Source organism: Mustela nivalis (assembly GCF_964662115.1).
Source record: "Mustela nivalis genome assembly, chromosome: 7".
Lineage (NCBI taxonomy): Eukaryota > Metazoa > Chordata > Mammalia > Carnivora > Mustelidae > Mustela > Mustela nivalis.
This window is the reverse complement of record NC_139026.1, coordinates 118802028-118822459: the sequence shown is the minus strand read 5'-3', so window position 1 is coordinate 118822459 and position 20432 is coordinate 118802028. Positions and strand designations below refer to the sequence as shown.

Below are 20432 nucleotides of genomic sequence, written 5' to 3'. Positions count from 1 at the left end.
TATGGTTTTTTATAATATTCTGATACAATCGTTTGTATTTCTGTGGTGTTGGTTGTTATTTCTCCTCTCCAATTTAAGATTTTATTTATCAGCATCCTTTCTCCTTTGTTTTTGATAAGTCTGGCCAGAGGTTTATCAACTTCATTAATTTGGTCAAAGAGCCACTCCTGGTTTCACTGATCTGTTCTATTGTTTTTTTCATTTCCTATATCATTTGCTTCTCCTCTAATCATCATTGTTTCTTTCCTCCTGCTCACTTTAGGGCTCATTTGTTGTTCCTTTTCTGGCTTCTTTAGGTAAAGTTAGGTTGCTTATTTGAAATTTTTCTTGGTTAATGAGGTAGACCTATATTGTTATACATTTCCTTCTAAGAACCACTTTTGCTACATCCCAAAGGTTTTAGACTGTTGTGTTTGCATTTTCAGTTTTCTCCATGTATTTTTTTTTTTTTAAGATTTTATTTATCAGAGAGAGAGATGGGGAGAGAGCGAGCACAGGCAGACAGAATGGCAGGCAGAGGCAGAGGGAGAAGCAGGCTCCCCGCCGAGCAAGGAGCCCGATGTGGGACTCGATCCCAGGACGCTGGGATCATGACCTGAGCCGAAGACAGCTGCTTAACCAACTGAGCCACCCAGGCGTCCCTCTCCATGTATTTTTTAAATTTCTTCTTTGATTTTTTTTGGCTAACCCATTAATTGTTTAGTAATGTGTTGTTTAACCTCCACGTATTTGTGCTCTTTCCAAATTTTTTCTTTGGTTGATTTCTAATTTCATTGCATTGAGGTCAGAGAAGGTACTTGTTATCATGTCCATATTTTTTTATTTGTTAAGGCCTTATTTGTGACCTAATGTGTATTCTATTCTGGGGAATGTCCCATGTGCACTTGAAAAGAATGGGTATTCTACTGTTTTAGGGGAGAATGTTCTGACTATCTGTTAAGTCCATCTGGTCCAATGTTTTATGCAGAGCCATTGTTTCCTTGTTGATTTTATGTTTAGATGATCACTTCATTGATGTAAGTGGGGTGTTAAAATCCCCTATTGTTATTGGATTATTATCAATGCGTTCCTTTCTGTTTTTTATTAATTATTTTTTATATTTGCGTCCTCCCATGTTAGGTGCATATATATTTACAACTGTTAGATCCACATTTTGGTTTGTCCCCTTTACTATGGCATCATGCCCTTCTTTATCTCTTGCTACACACTTTGTTGTAAAGTCTAGTTTGTCTGATACAAGTATTGCTACTCCAGCTTTCTTTTGACAGCATGATAAACATGTCTCTTTCCTCTCCCTTTCAGTCTGCAGGGTCTTTAGCTCTAAAATGAGTCTCATGTAGGAGCACATAGATGGATCTTCTTTTTTAACCCATTCTGATGCCCTATGTCTTTTGATTAGAGCATTTAGCCTATTTACATTCATTGTAATTATTGATAGTATGCATTTAATGCCATTTTATTGCTTATTTTATAATTTTTCTGTAGATTTTCTCTGATCCTTTCTTGTCTTTTGTCAGTTTTGGTCTCTCTTTTCCACTCAAAAAGAATCCTTTAATATTCCAACAAAGCTAGTGTGGTGGTAATGAACTCTTTTAGTTTTTGTTTATTGAGGAAAGTCTTTGTCTCTCCTGCTATTCTGAATGGTAGCCTTGCTGGATAGAGTATTCTTTGTTGTAGATTTTACCCATTCAGCATGTTGAGTATATATCATTCCATTCCCTTCTCACTTGTCAGGTTTCTATGGGGAGATCTGCTGCTAGCCTTCTGGGGCTTCCCTTGCAAGTTAGGGAATTCTTTTGTCTTGCTATTTTTAGGATTTTTTTTCTTTATTATTATGTTTTGCAAATTTAATTACAATATGTATTAGTATTGGCCTGCTTTTGTTGACTTTTATGGGAGTTCTCTGTGCCTCCTGGATCTGCATGTCTGTTTCCTTCCCAGACTAGGGTAGTTTACAACTGTGATTTCCTCAAATAAATTTACTGCCCTCTTTACTTTCTTTTCTTCTTCTGAAATTCTTACAGTATGATTGTTTTAACATTTTATGGAGTACTGAGTTTCCTAAGGCTATTCTTGTGCTGCATGTCTTCTTTTTCTCTTTTGTTCAGCTTAATTATTTTCAGTTATTTTGTCTTCTGTGGTCTATAATTCATTCCTCTGCTTCTTCCAGCCTGTTGTTCATGGCCTCAGGCCTGTTTCCAATCTGGTTAATTGTACTCTTCATCTTTCACTGATTCTTTTTTTAAAGATTTCATCTCTGTGATAAGGATTTCACTGATGTCTTCCCTTCTTTTCTCAAGCCCAGTGATTATCCTCATGATTGTTGCTTTAAATTCTTCATTAGGCATGTTACTGATATCTGTTTCACTCTGCTTTCTGGCCATGGCCTTATCTTGTTCTTCCATTTCAGATGAATTCCTGCATCTTGGAATTTAAGTCTCTGCAGTCTTCTCTGTGTTAAAAAAGCCAATTACATCTCCTGCTTTTGAGAACTATGGCTCTATGAAGAAGCGGTCATATGTGGTCCATTGCCTGGCACTTCAGAGAGTGTCTCTGGTGTATGCTGTGTTCATTCTGCTATTGTGTTATGGCTCCTCTTTCAGGACAGTACTTCCTGCCTACTGTGAGCTGTGTTTTGTCCTTAGCCTGAATGTGGTGAGTTTTAACTCAGTGTACTTGATCTGATAGACCTGATGTGGGCAGGGTTTTGTGCTGGTCCTCTGAGGGAATTCCATCTTCACTAGGACTGATGCTAGCTTGACTAAGTAGGACAGTCCCACCACAGTGCAGGGAGCACAGCAGCTTGTAGTAATCAAACAGCTGGTGTTGGTGTTGCACAGCTTCCTATAGGTGGCTCTGTTATTATGTGGAGGCTCCTTTGCCCCTGGAGTAGTGTCTACATGAATGCTGACTCTCAGGAAAGCACTCCAAGAAGAACAAAGAATCTCCCCTCTGTGTGACCCATGTGTTTTTCAGATCAGTATTTCCAAGCTGTCTACCTCTGGGTTTTTTGCCTGCCTTTTATCTGGGAGCAGCACAGTGCCCTCTGTGGAGTACTGAGTATTACCCCAGTCAAGCCAGCTGACCTTTATAACTCCAGGCTTTAAGCCCCACTGTTTGCCAGAACTGACAAAATTCAGCCCCTCTTGGGGTACTGGGGTGGCTCAGTCATTTAAGCATCTGCCTCAGCTCAGGTCATGATCCCAGGGTCATCGATTGGGCCCTATATCGGGCTTCCTGCCTCTTGCTCCCTGCCAAGGAGAAAGTCTGCTTTTCCCTCTCCCTCTCCTACTCCCACTACTTCTACTCTCTCTGTCAAATAAATAAAATCTTAAAAAAAATTCAGCACCTTTTGTTTTCCAAGTCAATGGCTTTATGGAAATGTTCTCATATATGTTCCCCTTTGCTCCTCTCTCTTACCATTCTCCAAGACCACCGTCTTCTCCCCTTTGCAGCCCCTGTGATCCACTTCTCCCCTAAACCATGACTTTATACTTCCTACCTGCTTTGATGTGGCCTCATTCTCTCCCTTTAGTTGTGGAGATTGTTCTTTCAGTGTTCAGGTAGATTTCTGGAGTGTTTATGATAATTTGATGGGTATCTATTTGTGTCTGTGGGATTAAAGAAGCCTAGGGCCCTCCTACTGTGCTGTCTTTTCCCAAAATCTTCATTAATTGATTTTTAATTTTGAACCAGTATATGAAATACCTAGAATAAATTCAACATGGTCATGGTGTATAATTACTTTTATACATTGCTGCATTCAAATTACTAATATTTTGTTGAGGACTTCTGTGTCTGATTCATGAAAGATATTGGTTTGTAGTTCTCCTTTCTTGTGATGTGTTTGTCTAGTCCTGGCATTATAATAATACAGTTTAAATCCACTGTAGTCTGAAAGCATACTTCATATGACTAATGAAATAAATAACATGCAGTGTTATTTTAGTTTCTCCTGTACATTATAATGATTCAACAGTTAGTTCTATACATTGATCAGTGCTCATGACCATAAGTGAACTCTTAATCCTCTTTATCCATAAGATATATTAAGTGAGTTGAGGGAAATTGGAGGAGGAGACTAACCATGAGAGACTGTGGACTCTGAGAAACAAAATGAGCGTTTTGGAGGGGAGGTGGGTGGGAGGTTGGGTGAGCCTGGTGGGGGGTATTATGGAGGGCACATATTGTATGGAGCACTGGGTGTGGTGCGTAAAAAGTGAATTCTGGAACACTGAAAAGAATTTTTAAAAAAGATATATTTTACAAATTTAAAAGAATCAAAATCAAAATATATGATTTCTCTTCTTTTAGATTTGTTGGGGATATTTTAAGCCCCAGAATATGGCATATCTTGGTGAATATTCTGTATGAGCTTGAGAAGAGATGAACCAATTTATAAGTGTCAGTTAGATTTAATTGATGGTACATATGAGTTCAATATTTTATGGATTTTCAACCTGCTAGATAGGTCAATTACTGATAGATGGTGTGAAGGTTACAAGTACAATAATAAATTTTTCTGCTTCTCCTTGCAGTTCTGTCAGGTTTTGCCACATGTATTTTGTTGCTCTTTTGTTAGATCCATACTACTTAAGGAATATTGTGGCTTTTTGAGAAATTGACCCCTTTATTAATGTTCTATTTATCTCTGATAATTTTCCTTGCTCTGAAGTCTGCTTTGTCTCAAATCAATATAGTTTATCCAGCTTTGCCTTGATTACTGTTAGAATGAGATGTCTTTCTTTATCCCCTTAATATTAGTCTATTTTATCTTTTAAGTGAGTTTCTTGTAGACAACATATAGTTGGGTTAGGTTTTTTATTGATTGTGACAGCCTGTCTTCTGTGCTTTGACTTTCACATTTAAAATGACTATTGATACATTTGTTTTAGTATTGAGAGTATTTGTAACTATTTTCTTTTTAATCCCTAGTATTTTTTTTTCATCTGTCACTCTTCCTGCCTTCTCTGGCTTTAAATATATATTTAATATGATTCTGTATCCTCTCCTTTCTTAACATGTCAATTTTATTTCTTTAACAAAATTTAGCGGCTGTCCTAAGTTTGCAATATACATTTACAAGCTAATCTATCCACTTCCAAATAACACTATACTATTTCATCTGTAGTGCAGATATCTGATAACAGTGTATTCACAATTCCTTCTTCTTTTCCCTTGTAACATTGCTGTCATTCATTTCACTTACCTGCAAACTATAATCAGTGAATACATTGTTTCTATTATTATTTTGAACAAATTTTTATCAACTAAGAGTAAGAAAAATAAAGTATTTTATTTTTTTGGCTTTGTTTATTCCTCTCTAATGCCATTCCTCCCTTTATATAGATCTGGATTTCTTTTTCTTTTCCATTTTATTTTATTTTATTTCTTTTCAGTGTTCCTGAATTCATTGTTTATGCACCACACCCAGTGCTCCATGCAATATGTGCCCTCCATAATACCTATCACAAGTCTCACCCAGCCCCCCATCTCCCTCCCCTTCAAAACCCTCAGTTTGTTTCTCAGAGTCCACAGTCTCTCATGGTTTGTCTCCCCCTCCAATTTCTCCCAACTCATTTCTCCTCTCCATCTCCCAATGTCCTCCATGTTATTCCTTATGCTCCACAAGTAAGTGAAACCATATGATAATTGACTCTCTCAGCTTGACTTATGTCACTCAGCATAATCTCCTCCAGTCCTGTCCATGTTGATACAAAATTTGGGTATTCATCTTTTCTGATGGAGACATAATATTCTTTTGTACACATGGACCATATCTTCTTTATCCATTTGTCCATTGAAAGGCATCTTGGCTCTTTCCAGAGTTTGGCAACCGTGGCCATTGCTGCTATGAACATTGGGGACAGATAGCCCTTCTTTTCACTACATCTATATCTTTGGGGTAAATACCCAGTAGTACAATTGCAAGGTCATAGTGAAACTCTCTTTTTAATTTCTTAAGGAATCTCCACACTGTTTTCCAAAGTGGCTGCAACAGTTTGCATTCCCACCAACAGTGTAAGAGGGTTCCCTTTCTCCACATCCTCTCCAACACACGTTGTTTACTGCCTTGTTAATTTTGGCCATCCTAACTGGTGTAATGTGGTATCTCAATGTAATTTTGATTTGAATCTCCCTGATGACTAATGATGATGAACATTTTTTCATGTGTCTGTTAGCCCTTTGTATGTCTTCTTTGGAGAAGTGTCTGTTCATGTCTTTTGCCCATTTTTTGACATGATTATCTGTCTTGTGTGTGTTCAGTTTGAGGAATTCTTTATAGATCTTGGATATCAGCCCTTTGTCTGTAGTGTCATTTGCAAATATCTTCCCCATTTTGTGGGTTGCCTCTTTGTTTTGTTGACTGTTTCCTTTGCTGTGCAGAAGTTTTTTCTCTTGGTGAAGTCCCAAAAGGTCTTTTCACTTTTGTTTCCTTTGCCTTTGGAGACATGTCTTGAAAGAAGTTGCTGTGGGTGATGTTGAAGAGGTTACTACCTATGTTCTCCTCTAGGATATTGATAGATTCCTGCCTCAAATTCAGATCTTTTATCCATTTCAAATTTATCTTTGTGTATGGTGTATGAGAATGGTCAAGTCTCATACTTCCACACATGGCTGTCCAATTTCCCCAGCATCATTTATTGAAGAGACAGTCTTTTTTCCATTGTATATTTTTTCATGCTTTGTTGAAGATTATTTGACCATAGAGCTGCTCTCTACTCTGTTCCACTGGTTTATGAGTCTGTTTTTGTGCCTGTACCATGCTGTCCTGGTGATCACAGCTTTGTAGTAAAGCTTGAAATCAGGCAATGTGATGCCCCCAGTTTTGTTTTTCTTTTCAACATTTCCTTAGAAATTCAGGGTCTCTTCTGATTCCATACAAATTTTACGATTGTTTGTTCCAGCTCTTTGAAAAATGCCAGTGGAATTTTGATCGGGATGGCATTGAAAGTATAGATTGCTCTAGGCAGTACAGACATTTTAACAATGTCTATTTTTCTGATCCATCAGCATGGAATGTTTTTCCATCTTTCTGAGTCTTCTTCAATTTCTTTCATGAGTGTTCTGAAGTTTCTGGGAGTACATATCCTTTCCCTCTTTGGTTAGGTTTATTCCCAGGTATCTTATGGTTCTTGGTGCTATAGTAAATGGAATCAATTCTCTGTATTTTCATTGTTAGTGATAAGAAAGCAACTGATTTCTGTACACTGATTTTGTATCCTGTCACATTACTGAATTGCTGTATGAGCTTATTGATTTGTTCTGTCACATTGATTGATTTGCAGATGTTGAACCATGCTTGCATCCCATGCATAAATCCCACCTGGTCATGGTAGATAATCTTTTTAATGTACTGTTGGATTCTATTAGCTAGGATCTTGTTGAGAATCTTAGCGTCCATATTCATCAGGGATATTGGTGTGAAATTCTCCTTTTTGGTTGGGTCTTTGCCTGGCTTGGGGATCAAGGTAATGCTGGTTTCATAAAAAGAATCTGGAGGTTTTCCTTCTGTTTCTATTTTTTTGAAACAGTTTCAGGAAAATGGGCATTGTTTCTTCTTTGACTGTTTGGTAGAATTCTCCAGGGACTCTGTCAGGTCCTGGACTCTTGTGTTACTTTTTTGGGAGGTTTTTGATCACTTCTTCAATCTCATTACTAGATATTGGTCTATTTAGGTTGTCAATTTCTTCCTGATTCAGTTTTGGAAGTTTATAAGTTTCCAGGAATGCATCCATTTCATTTAGGTTGTGTAACTTATTGGCATATAACTGTTGATAATAATTTCTGATGATTATTTCTATTTCCTTGGTATTAGTCATGATCTCTCCCTTTTCATTCATAATTTTATTAATTTGGGTCCTTTCTCTTTTGGATTAGTTTGGCCAATGGTTTATCGATCTTATTGATTCTTAAAAAAAAAAAAAATGCAACAGCTTCTAGTTTCATTGATGTGTTCTACTGTATGTCTAGTTTCTATCTCATTGGGTCACAAATCAGGGCTCAACTGATACCAAAAGACTGAGAGTATTCCTGCATATTCTCAGACCACAGTGCTTTGAAACTGGAACTTGACCATAAGAAAAAGTTCGAAAGGAATTCAAACACTTGAAAGCTAAAGACCACGGTGCTTAAGAATGGTCGGATCAACCAGGAAATCAAAGAAGAACTTAAACAATTCATGGAAACCGATGAGAATGAAGAAACTTTGGTCTAAAACCTATGGGATGCAGCAAAGGCAGTCCTAAGGGAGAAATACTTTGCCATCCAAGCCTCCCTCAAAAAAATGGAAAAATCCAGATTATACCAGCTCTCTTTACACCTTAAAGAATTGGAGTATCAACAACAAATTAAGCCAACCCCACACACAAGAAGGGAAATAGTCAAGACTAGAGCTGCATTTCTGATCTGTATTGGATTCCTTCTCTTTGAAGAACTTCTTTTAATATTTTCTTGAAATGCAGTTTTTCTGGCAACAAATATCCTCAGTTTTTTTTTTAAGATTTTATTTCTTTATTTGACAGAGATATAGCACAAGTAAGCAGAGCAGCAGGGAGAGGGAGAAGCAGGCTTTCTGCTGAGCAGGGAGCCTGATGTGGGACTTGATCCCAGGACCCTGGGATCATGACCTGAGCCGAAGACAGCCGCTTAACTGACTGAGCCACCCAGGCACCCATCTCCTCAGTTTGTTTTTAATATAAGAAAGTTATTGTGTCCCTGTCAATTTTGAGGGATGACTTTTATGGATACAGAATTCTAAATTGGTAGATATTTTTCCTTTAACACTTTAAATATTTTTCTTCATTTTCTTGTTGCTTGCATGCTTTGATGAGAAGTATGGATAAGTAATTCTTATCCTTTTTCCTGTATAGGTAAGGTATTTTTGTTTTCCTTTGGAGTTCTTAAGATTTTCTCTATGTCTTTCATTTTCTAACTATACTACATTGAATGTAATATAGTTAGATGTAGGTTTTTTGATATTTATCGGTTTTGGTATTCTCTGAACTTCTATGATCTGTGGTTTTTTGCTGTCACTAATTTTGGAAAACTCTCCACCATTATTACTTCAAATATGTCTTCTGTTCAGTGTTTTTCTTCTGATATTCCCATTTATGTTATAACTTCTGAAATTGTCCTAAAGATCTTAGATATTCTGTTCTTTTTTCCCCCATTTATTTTTCCTTCCTTGTCGATTTGGAAAGTGGTTAATGACATATCTCACCTTCATTGATTTTTTTTTTCCGTGACTATGTCCAGTCTACTGATGAGCACATCAAAGGCATCCTTAATTTCTGTTGCAATGCTTTTGATTTCTAACATTTCAGTTTTTCTTAGATATTCCAGATATCTTCTTACATTGCCCATCCATGCTTACATGTTGTCTATTTTCCCCATGAGAGCCCTTAGCATATTAGTCATAACTGTTTTAAATACTCAGTATGGTTATTCCTAAATCTTTCTCATACGAGTTGGCTTATACTTAATCTCTACCTCTTCAGACTTCTTACTTTTAGCATGCCTTGCAGTTTTGTTGTCACTGTCAAAATGTAGATGTGATGTATTGGGTAAAAGGAAGTGAGGTATATAAGACTTTGGTATGAAGCTTCATGTTTGTCTTGCTAAAAGTAAGGCTTTGTTTGCTATAGCTGAAGGTGTCAGCTGCTAACATTCCCTATACTGTTGTGCTTTTTTTTTTTTTTTTTTTTTTTTTTTATCTCCACTAATACCTTTGGATTTCCTTTTAGACTGATTCTTGAGGTCTGAGGCTTGATTTTCTTTTAGGTATAATTCACTATTATTATATAGAAGCCCTAATATTGTGATGGTCAGGACAGGGGAAAAAATTCTATAAGCATCTGATTAGGGTTTGGCCTTTTAGTAAGTCTGTGCTTCTTGAACCCTTCCTAAGTGTTTCTCATGTCTCTCTTATCCATTTGGGAAGACAGGAAGGTTAGAAGGGGCTGAAATTGTGTATCTGCTTACCCCATGTTGAAAGTTTATTAGGTTCTAGTAAATCATGTTGATTAGGCTACAGTTAAATAGTTTTCTTTGAGAGCAAAATTTGTTTAAGAGAACATGTTTAAAAGTAGCTACTTTCTGGTCCTCTTGTTGGAATTGTGTGGGAATTTTCCTTTGATCTTCACCCTGAGAACTTGGTTGGGTTTCTAGAGGTAAAACACATGGTAATGTGGGGGTCCCACTAAGATTCAAGCTAGTACACCTTCAACTTTTGGCAATAAGCCTGCATAAAACTTTTTATGGTTATAATAGTCTATTTTGATCCAATAACAACTTTGATTGCATCAAAAACTCTGCACTTTTACTCCTAGTCCAACTTTACATTATTGAAGTGAGAATTAACTTTTTTGTATTGTACATCCTTTAACCAATTTTTATGGTTATAGCTATTAATACTTTTGGAAAAGTTTTAATTTTTATACTAGAATTAAAATTGATTTATAGCTTATCCTTACAATATTACATATTTTATTTGTATATATACTTATCTGTGAGGTATATACTTTCATATGCTTTCATATTCATGTTTACCATCCTTTCATTTCACTTGAAAAACCCTGTTTATTACTTCTAAGACAGGTATAGGGGTGACAAAAAATTCCTCAATTTTTGTTTGTTTGAGAAAGTTCATCTCCACTCAGTTTTAAAGAACAGTTTTACCAGGTATAATATATTTGATGGGTAGTTTTTCTTTTCTTTCAGTACTTTGACTATATCACCTCATTCTGTCCTAGAGTGCAATATTTCTGGTTAAAAATTCACTGATAGCCTTGTTTTTTTGTTTTGTTTTGTTTTGTTTTTGTATTTTAGTTTCAGGTTTGTATTTAAATTCCAATTAGTTAACATACAGTATAATATTAATGTGAGGTGTATAATGTAGTGATTCATCACTTACCTACAACACCCAGTTTTCATCCCAAGCAGTGCCCTCCATAGTACTCATCACCCATTTAAACCATCTCTCTCCCCACCAACCCTCCAGCAATCCTCAGTTGTGCTCTATAGTTAAGAGTCTGTTTTATGATTCGCTTCTCTCTTGAAATCCACTGATAGTCTTATAGGAGTTCCCTTATATGTACTCTTCTGCTATGTTCAAAATTCTTTGTCTTTTTTATTTTTGTCTATTTAATTTTAATGTCTTAATATAGACCTTTTTAGGTTCGATCTATTTGGAACCTTTGGGGAGCTAGAAATTTGGATATCCATTTCCCTCTCGAGATTTGGGAAGTTTTTAGCCATTATTTCTTTAAATATTCTTTCTGTCCTTTTCTCTTTCTCTTCTTCTATTTGTATAATTGATGTTATTATGTAAGTACTATAGATTTTCATCACTCTTTTTCAAACTTTTTTTCCATTTTGTAGTTTGGATAATTTCAAATCACCTGTGTTTGAGCTCACTGATTTTATTCTTCTGCTTAATTGGTTCTACTGTTGAAGCTCTCTAATGTATTTTTTGGTATAGTCATTGTTTTCTTTAGCTCCAGAAGTTCTGTTTGGTACTTTTATATGATTTCTATCTCTTGTTGATTTCTCATTTTGTTTATGTATTATTCTCCTGATTTTATTTAGTTGTCTATTTATGTTCTTTTATAGTTCATTGAGCTTCTTTGAAATGATAATTTTGATATTTTGTCATGTAGTTTGTAAAGCTCCATTTCCTTTGTTTTGTTTACTGGTACTTTTTTTTTTTTTCCCCCCTTTGGTGGTATCATGTTTTCTTGATTCTTCTTTCTTAAAACCTTGAGTTGATTCCTGTGAATTTGAAGTAGTCACCTCTTACCACCTTTACATCCTGGCTTCATTAGGAAAGTCCTTCACCAGTCACCCTGGCCAGAGATTCTAGATGGCTGGCTGCTAAGTTCTGTGGGAACCTGGTATCTGTGTCCATGGAGATCAGCCTGTTGCTTGGGTCCACTGATGTAGGCCTGTCACCTGGGTCCCCAGGAACAAGGCTATATCCTAGGTCTGTGAAAGAAGGGACTTGATCCTTGGTCCAGGGGTCTAGCCTGGCTCTGAATTATATTTGGGCAGGCCTGGAACTTGATACATGTGTGCTAGGCTGGAAACTAGTTTCATGATAGCTAGTATAGAGTCTGGAGTCCACAGGAATGAGCCTGGAGAATGAGTCTATGGGGTACTAGCCTGGAATCTTGTTCCATGGAGGCTGTCCTTGAGCCTGGGTTCTTAAGGTGGGCCTGGAGTCTGAGTCTACAAAGGCTGAGTTGGCATCAGGATCTGTAGGTCAGACCTAAAGCTGGTGTCTATGGGGTGAGTTTCAGGACTAGGTACAAAAGGGTGGGTCAGTAGCATGCATTTTCAGGAGACAATTTGGCACCGGGACACTGGAGCCTGGGTCCATGGGTCTGTTTAGTGCTTGGGTCTGCAGAGGAAGTCCTGGAGCCTGGATCCATTGGGGCAATCTGGCCGGTGGGTCTGCAGATACTGTCTTGGTGTGGGATAGATCTGGATATAGTCCATAAAGACTGCTTTGGCACCAGGGTCCACTGCACTTGGCTTTTTACCTAAGTCACAGGGGTGGTCCTGGATCCCAATGTTTAGGTCCATGGAAGCAGGCCCAACGTCTGGGTCTATGGGTACCAGTTTGTCACCAGCTTCCAATAGTGCAGTCTTTGAGACTAGATTAATAGTGCCTGCTTAAAGCCTGTGTCAGTGGAGACCATCTTGGCACCAGGGAACACTTGGGTGAACCTGGAGTCCAGGCCTGCAAAGGCAGACCTAGAGCTTGAATATGCTGAGGTTGGCCTGGTACTGGGATCTTTGGAGGTGGGCCTGGAGCTTGGATCCAAAGGGGACAGCCTGGTACCAGGTCTCACTTTAATGCCAGGGGCTGTAGTGACGTCAAACACTCACTTCATTTTCTATTCCCCCATCAGAGCTCTTGAATAAAGGGGAACCTTTCTTGACATAGTACTGCATAGGCTTGGGGAAAGGGTGACATGGGTTAAGTGAAACTATCTGGCTTCCCCTCTTTAGTGTGTCTTTTCTTATTTCTGTACTCTATCCAGGTGCTATAATTTCTCACCTAGATTTCAGAAGGTATTTATTTATGGATGGTTGTCAAATTGTTTCTATGAATGGCAAGTTCTGGAAACTCCTATAATGCTATCTAACAGACATTCCTTTCTAATATTTAATTTTTATTCTTAGAATTTACATCTTTTTCTTACATTGCCCATCTTTTCTTGCATGTTCTCTACTTTTTCTATTAGAGTCCTTTGTATATTAATCATAGTTGTTTTACAAGATGGGATCAGGAGGGAGACAAACCATAAGAGACTCTTAATCTCACAAAACAAACTGACGGTTGCCGGGGGCGAGGGGGGATAGGGAGAGAGTGGTTGGGTTATGGACATTGGGGAAGGTATGTACTATGGTGAGTGCTGTAAAGTGTTTAAACCTTGCTATTCACAGACCTGTACCCCTGGGACTAATAATACATTATACTTTAATAAAAAATAAAAAATAATTATTTAAAAAATCATAGTTGTTTTAAATTTCTAGTCTGATAATTCCAACATCCCTGCCATCTCTACATCTGGTTCTGATGCATTTTGTCTCTTTAAACTATTTTTTAAATCTTTTACTGTGCCTTGTAATTTTTGTTGTAAGTCAGATGTGATATGCTGGGAGGAGGAATCCTAGTGAATAGGTCTTTAATGATGTGATAGTAAGTTGTAAGGGAGAGGGAAGAGTTTGATAGTTTTATTAGTACATCTAACTCTATTTGTGAGCCTATGTCCCTGCCCTGTCACCTTTACCAGTGCTTCTCATATGTGCCCCACCCTTCTCTGGCACTAGATGTCTAGGGTGGCCTGGAGTTGGATATTTCCATCCACTCAGGTGGAAGGCCAGAGATATTAGAGTTCTGTATTTCCCATTTCCTAATTTGGTTAGGCTCTAATAAAACTCCAGCCAGTTTGGTTCTGGTAAAATAGGTTTTCTTTTTTTTTTTTTTTTTTTTAAAGATTTATTTATTTATTTATTTGACAGAGAGAGATCACAAGTAGGCAGAGAGGCAGGCAGAGAGAGAGAGAGAGAGGGAAGCAGGCTCCCTGCTGAGCAGAGAGCCCGATGCGGGGCTCGATCCCAGGACCCTGAGATCATGACCTGAGCCGAAGGCAGCGGCTTAACCCACTGAGCCACCCAGGTGCCCCTAAAATAGGTTTTCTTGAGGGCAGGCCTTTTAAGGAACAGACTGCTCTGGTATATCTCAAAATGGTTATTTTTCTCCTCCTCTTTTGGGAAAACAGGAGTGGATTTTCTTCAGTAGTGTCTGTGAGAATCTGGAAGAGCTCCCTGAAGCAAAAACTTACAAAAGTATGGGAGATTCATTATGACTGGGCACCCTCCTCTCCATGATTAAGTGGAAAGGCTTTTCTGCCAGCCTCAAATCATTTTTTGGTTTTGGTTATACTGATATGGCTGTTATGTAGGTACATCCTTGGATGAAATGAGTTTAGGATCCTCCTACTCTGCCATCTTCCCAGAGGTCCAACATAAATCAATCTTGTTTTAAGGATAACTACCCTAAGTATGACTTCATAGCCACAAAAATAAGGGAAAAATCATTAAAAATTAAATAAATAATTATTTAAAATTTCTGTACACAGAGTTATGAAAAACAAAAAGAAATGACAATTAAAAAAAACATCACTGTCAACAGGTTTTATCCTTATATGTAATACATATAAGTCTGTCTATAAAAATAATGTTCATATTTAGATTATTTTTAATAAAAATATATTAAAGTTAGAAAAAATTTTCCTTCAACAGAAAAAATAGATGGCATATATTTTTTTAATTATTAATTTTTTATTATTTATAAACATATATTTTTATCCCCATAGATGGCATATATTTTTTACTTGTTAATCACATACATTTATACTAATAATGAAATAAATTCCATTAAAATAATTTATAAAATACCAAGTACCTAAAGTATATAATATCAATGGGGAAAAGTGTGAGAAAACAGCTGTCAATGTTACAAGTAAATAGGCATAATGACTAAACATTTTTAGAAAAGCTATATGAAAATATGTATAAATTATAATAAAAATATACTAATAGATATCAGTGACATTGGAAATGTGTAGTCCCTTTGACCCAGATATGTTTTTCATTTTTTAAATTTAATGTTTTATAATAAAAAATCTACATGACAAATCTATTCTGACAAACCTATATGTATATTAGCTGAAATTTTTTAAATTTATGTTTTAAATATTACTAACTTTACCAGACCTTCATAATTATTAAATGGTAATTAATCACCTTTTAAATTTTGTTCACAATTTTATTTATTTTATTTTTTATTTTTTTTTTTTAAAGATTTTATTTGATAGAGAGATCACAAGTAGGCAGAGAGGCAGACAGAGAGAGAGAGGGAAGCAGGCTCCCCGCTGAGCAGAGAGCCCGATGCGGGGCTCGATCCCAGGACCCTGAGATCATGACCTGAGCTGAAGGCAGAGGCTTAACCCACTGAGCCACCCAGGCGCCCCCTGTTCACAATTTTAAAAGGACTTTCTATTGGTGCTTCATTATAATCAAGATGTTAGGTCTTGGATGGAGCTAGAAACATATTCTATAATAAAAAGTAAATGTCTAGGAGGAATAGATGTTGAAATTTGTCAAGCGAAACTTCTAATATTATTATTTTTTCTCTCCTTAGTTGATATATATATATGTATATGTATATATACACATGATATATATGTTATATATAAGATATATCAAATATATCAATATTTGATATATATCAAATATATCAATATTCTATATCAAATATATAGAATATTTTCCTAAGCTTCAAATATTATACTCTTCTAGGAAATAGGCCACAATAGGTAGATTTCAAGTGTTTCTGTATTTAATTTACTAAAAGGTTCTTTTTCATTTTCATCTTGGTAGATCAGGATATGGATGAACCCTCAGGTTTTACACTTGAAAATTTAGAACTCGCTTCAGGATACAAGGATCAACATCAAACAAGTGGAGTTTACCAATCTCAAAGATTGAGTGGTAGGTATAATATTTGAAAACATATTTTAAAGTAGTCATAAAACACTTAATGATTTAAAAATCATCTGAAATGTGATCAACCCTTTAAGAAATTATTATTATTATTATTTTATAATCTCTACACACACTGTGGGGCTTGAAATCATACTTCTGAGATCAGGAGTTGCATGCCCTACTGACTCAGCCAGCCAGGTACCCCAAATACGATCAACTTTATTTATTGTTTTATTGTTAAATCTTTCTTTAGGTTGCATATTTTAGAACATTATCTGCCAAAATTAGGATTCTACAGAACTAGTAAATGCTATAATGCTATTTTCACTACTCATTACTTCTCACAGTTCTTAATATTCTTAATTGTTATACTATATATCTTAAGTTTATTGACCAAGAAAGCCTATCTTTTTCATCATCATGGAATAATGTTTCTGGAAAATGAAATACTTGTTTAGGAAACACTTTTCTAGGAATTTTATTTTTTTATTTTTTAAAAGATTTTATTTTAAGGGAGGAGGCAAGATAGTGGAGGCATAGGGGACCTCGTTTCATCTAGTAACTTGATTTTAACTAGATAACTATCAGACCATCCTGAACACCCAAGAATTCAATCTGAGATGTAAGAAAAGAATATCTGGAACTCTTCAACTAGAAAAGCAACCACTTTTTGCATGGTAGGAGGTGCAGAGTAGTGAATCTGAGGGGAGATACTGGAAGATAAGCAGTGAGGAGAGAGAGAGCCTTATAAGCCAGCTACCAGAAAGTGATATTGCCCTGGAGGGCAAAACTGGAGCCCTTAGAAATCTCAAGTGAGAGATATCCCTGCCTGAAAGGTACTCAGTGGATGAAATGGGCAGAATTCTAGGTGGGGTAGTGTGGTCTCAGGATCCATAGAGTCACAGAATAAGCAGGGGTAACTGAACTGATACAGTTCCCAAGCAGTGGACTGTATGGTCAGTGAACCCACAGAGGGGCTCTTTGCTTAGTTTGTCATAAACTGTTAGCTGACACCTAATCTGGTGATTGCTGTCCACTGGGGGAACCTGCAGAGAACTAGAATTCAGGGACCCTCCTACATCCCTTGGGAGGGGCAGAACAGGTGCACACATGACCAGGCAACAGCTCTCAGGGTGGAGTCCTTGTAGAGGAAAGTATCCTGTGATTCTCTGCCTTCCCTCAAGGAGGGGCCAATCAGGTTTGCACAGGATCTGGCAACCCTCTCAGGGCCAGGGACTTACAAAGTACAGTAATGCAAAACCCTGCAACTTCTCCCAGAGGATCTCTGTGGACACACACCACAGGGATCTGCAGAGTTTGGCACACACAAAAATGAAGACTGCTTGTCCCTGAGGTTCACTGAAGAGAAGGGATCACAGTCTTATAGCTTTGAGGCTAGAGGTCAGGTTGTGGCCATTTTAATTTTGATCCTCTAAAGAGGTGCAGAAAGCTTTCGGGGGCGGGGGGGGGGGAAGCCGCAGAGGAATAGCTTATACTGAGCCTGGCCCTCTCACAAGGAACTGTGTAATTCTAAACAGGCACACACCTGAGAAATAACAGGTAGGCCCCACCCCCAGAAGATCAGCTGAAAGAACAGATACACAGAAAGAACTCACAAGACTATAAAACTCCAGCACTAGTGGAAAAAAGTATATAGAATTAAAGGGTTTTTTTTTTTCTTCAAAAGTCATTTATCTTTCAGTTTAAATTACCATTTCCACTAGTTTCAGATTTTATCAACTCTGTTTTTGTCTTTTTTTTAACTTTCATTTTTTACATTTACATTTTGTAGATGTATTTTTCATTTTGGCTCCCTTTCACTCTATTCAATTTAATTTTTGTACATCTCAGAGTTTTGTTTTCTTGACAGTTTGGGGATTAGTGTCTTCTAACACACAGACCAAAATACACCCATGATCAACTGGATCACCCTGTTTTGTCTATCCTGTAAGATTATATTCTCTCCTCCTCCTTTTTTCTTTTCTTTTTTGGTGTCTGACCTCTTCAAGTTTGTCTACTATGTATTTTGCTTGGGTTGTGATTGATATTTCTGCTCACTCATTCATCCATTCTTCTCTGGTTAAAATGACCAGAATGAAGAATTCACAACAAAATAAAGAACCAAAGGTAATATTATCTTCCATAGATCTAATTGATATGGATATAAGTAAAACATCAGAAATAGAATTCAGGATAACAATTATAAAATTAGAATGGATAAAGAAGATGTGAGATATATAGATAGATAGATGATAGATATAATGGAATAGAATGCAGCTGTCAAAAAATGTCATTTGCAACCACATGGATGGAATTACAGGGTATTACGCTAAGCACAATAAGTCAATCAGAGAAGGACAATTATATGATCTCATGGATATGAGGATTTTGAGAAACAAGGCAGAGGATCATAGGGAAAGAAGGGAAAATTGAAACAAGACAAAACCAGAGAGGGAGATGAACCATCTTAATCTCAGGAAACAAACTGAGGGTTGCTGGAAGACAGGGATCGGGTGGCTGAGTGATGAGCATTGGGCAAATTGTGTGCTATCATGAGTGTCATGAATTATCTAAGACTGATGAATCACAGACCTGTACCTCTGAAACAATACATGATATGTTAATTAAAAAAAATTATTAGTTGGACTTGAAAAAAGCAAAAAGACACTAAAGAATCTCTTAGTACAGAAGTGAAATCTAATCAGGCTGAAATTAAAAATGCTCTAACTGAAATGTAGTCTAAATTGGATGCCCTAACAGTCAGGGTAAATGAGGCAGAAGAGAGAGTAAAATAACATAGGAGACAAGTTGATGGAAAAGAAGGAAGCTGAAGAAAAGAGAGAAAAACAACTAATAGGCCATGAAGAAGGACTTCAAAATATCAGTGATGCTACAAAACATACCAACATAAGAATTGTTGGGGGGTCCTCAGGGAAAAGAGAGAGAAAGGGCAAGTACATGCATTTAAGCAAAGCATATCTGAGAACTTCCCTAATCTGGGCATTCGTGTTCAAGAGGTAGAGAGGGCCCCTCCCAAAAATCAGTAAAAATAGGTCAACACCCTGACATAATAGTGAAGCTTGAAATTTTAGAGATAAAGAGAAAATACTGAAAACAGTTTGAGAGGGGAAGTTCTAACCAGAGAAGTAGAAACATTAGACTTACATCAGACCTATCCACAGAAGGAGGCAGGCCAGAAAGGGCTGGCATGTTGTATTCAGGGTAATAAATGAGAAAAATATGCAGCCACAAATACTTTATCCAGCAAGGCTGTTGTTCAGAATGGAAGGAGAAATAAAGAACTTCCAGGACAGACAGAAACTGAAAGAATATGTACTCACCAAGACAGCTCTGCAAGATATATTTAAGGGGATCCTGTAAGCAAACAGAGAGCCCACGAGTAATGTAAACCAGACAGAACAGAGACAATTTATAGAAACAGGGACTTTACAGGTAATGCAGTGGCACTAAATTCATATCTTTCAATAGTTATTCTGAATGTAAATGGGCTAAATGCTCCAATGTAAAGACATGGGGTATCAGATTAGATAAAAATCAACATCCATCCATATGCTGTCTACAGGAGACCCATTTTAGACCTAGAGACATCTCCATATTGAAAGTGAGGGAATAGAGAATCATTTATCATGCTGATGGACCACAAAAGAAAGCTAGAGTAGTCATCCTAGATTTTAAACCAAAGATAGTGGTAAGGAATGAAGAGGGACACTATATCATAGTTTAAGGGCCTACCCAACAAGAAGATCTAACAATATTTATGCTCCTAACTTGGGAGCAGCCAATTATATGAACCAATTAATAACCAAATTAAGAAACATGTAGATAATAATATAAAAATACTAGGGGACTTCAACACCCCATAAACAGCAATGAAGAGATCATCTAAGCAGAAAATCAACAAGGAAACAAGAGCTTTGAATGACGCATTGGATTAGATGGGCTTTGTAGATACATAGAGAACATTCTATCCTAAAAGAACAGAATACTCATTCCTCTCAAGTATACATGGAATGTTCTCCAAAATAGACTACATACTGGGTCACAAATCAGGTCTCAGCCAATACTAAAAGACTGAGATTATGCCCTGCATCTTATCAGACCACAATGCCTTGAAACTGGAACTCAATCACAAGAAGAAAACTGGAAGGAATTCAAACACTTGGAAGTCAAAGAGTATCCTTCTAAAGAATGAATGGGTCAACCAGGAAATTAAGAATTTAAATCTTTGAAACAATGTGAACAATAACACATTGATTCAACCATTGTGATGGTGCAAAGGCAGCCCTAAGGGGGAAATACATAACCATCTAAGCCTCTAAAAAAATTAGAAAATCCCAAATGCACAAGCTAAC

At 36.9% G+C, this 20432-nt stretch overlaps 1 protein-coding gene across 1 annotated transcript in view; it reads left to right on the top strand.

The window, feature by feature from the left end:
* CCDC7 (coiled-coil domain containing 7) overlaps nt 1-20432 on the top strand; it is a 431686-nt gene that overhangs the window by 297656 nt on the left and 113598 nt on the right. Inside the window, exon 35 of the mRNA XM_082742485.1 lies at nt 15955-16065. Within this exon, the coding sequence (XP_082598611.1) occupies nt 15955-16065 (111 nt within the window). The remainder of the gene's footprint in view (nt 1-15954; nt 16066-20432) is intronic.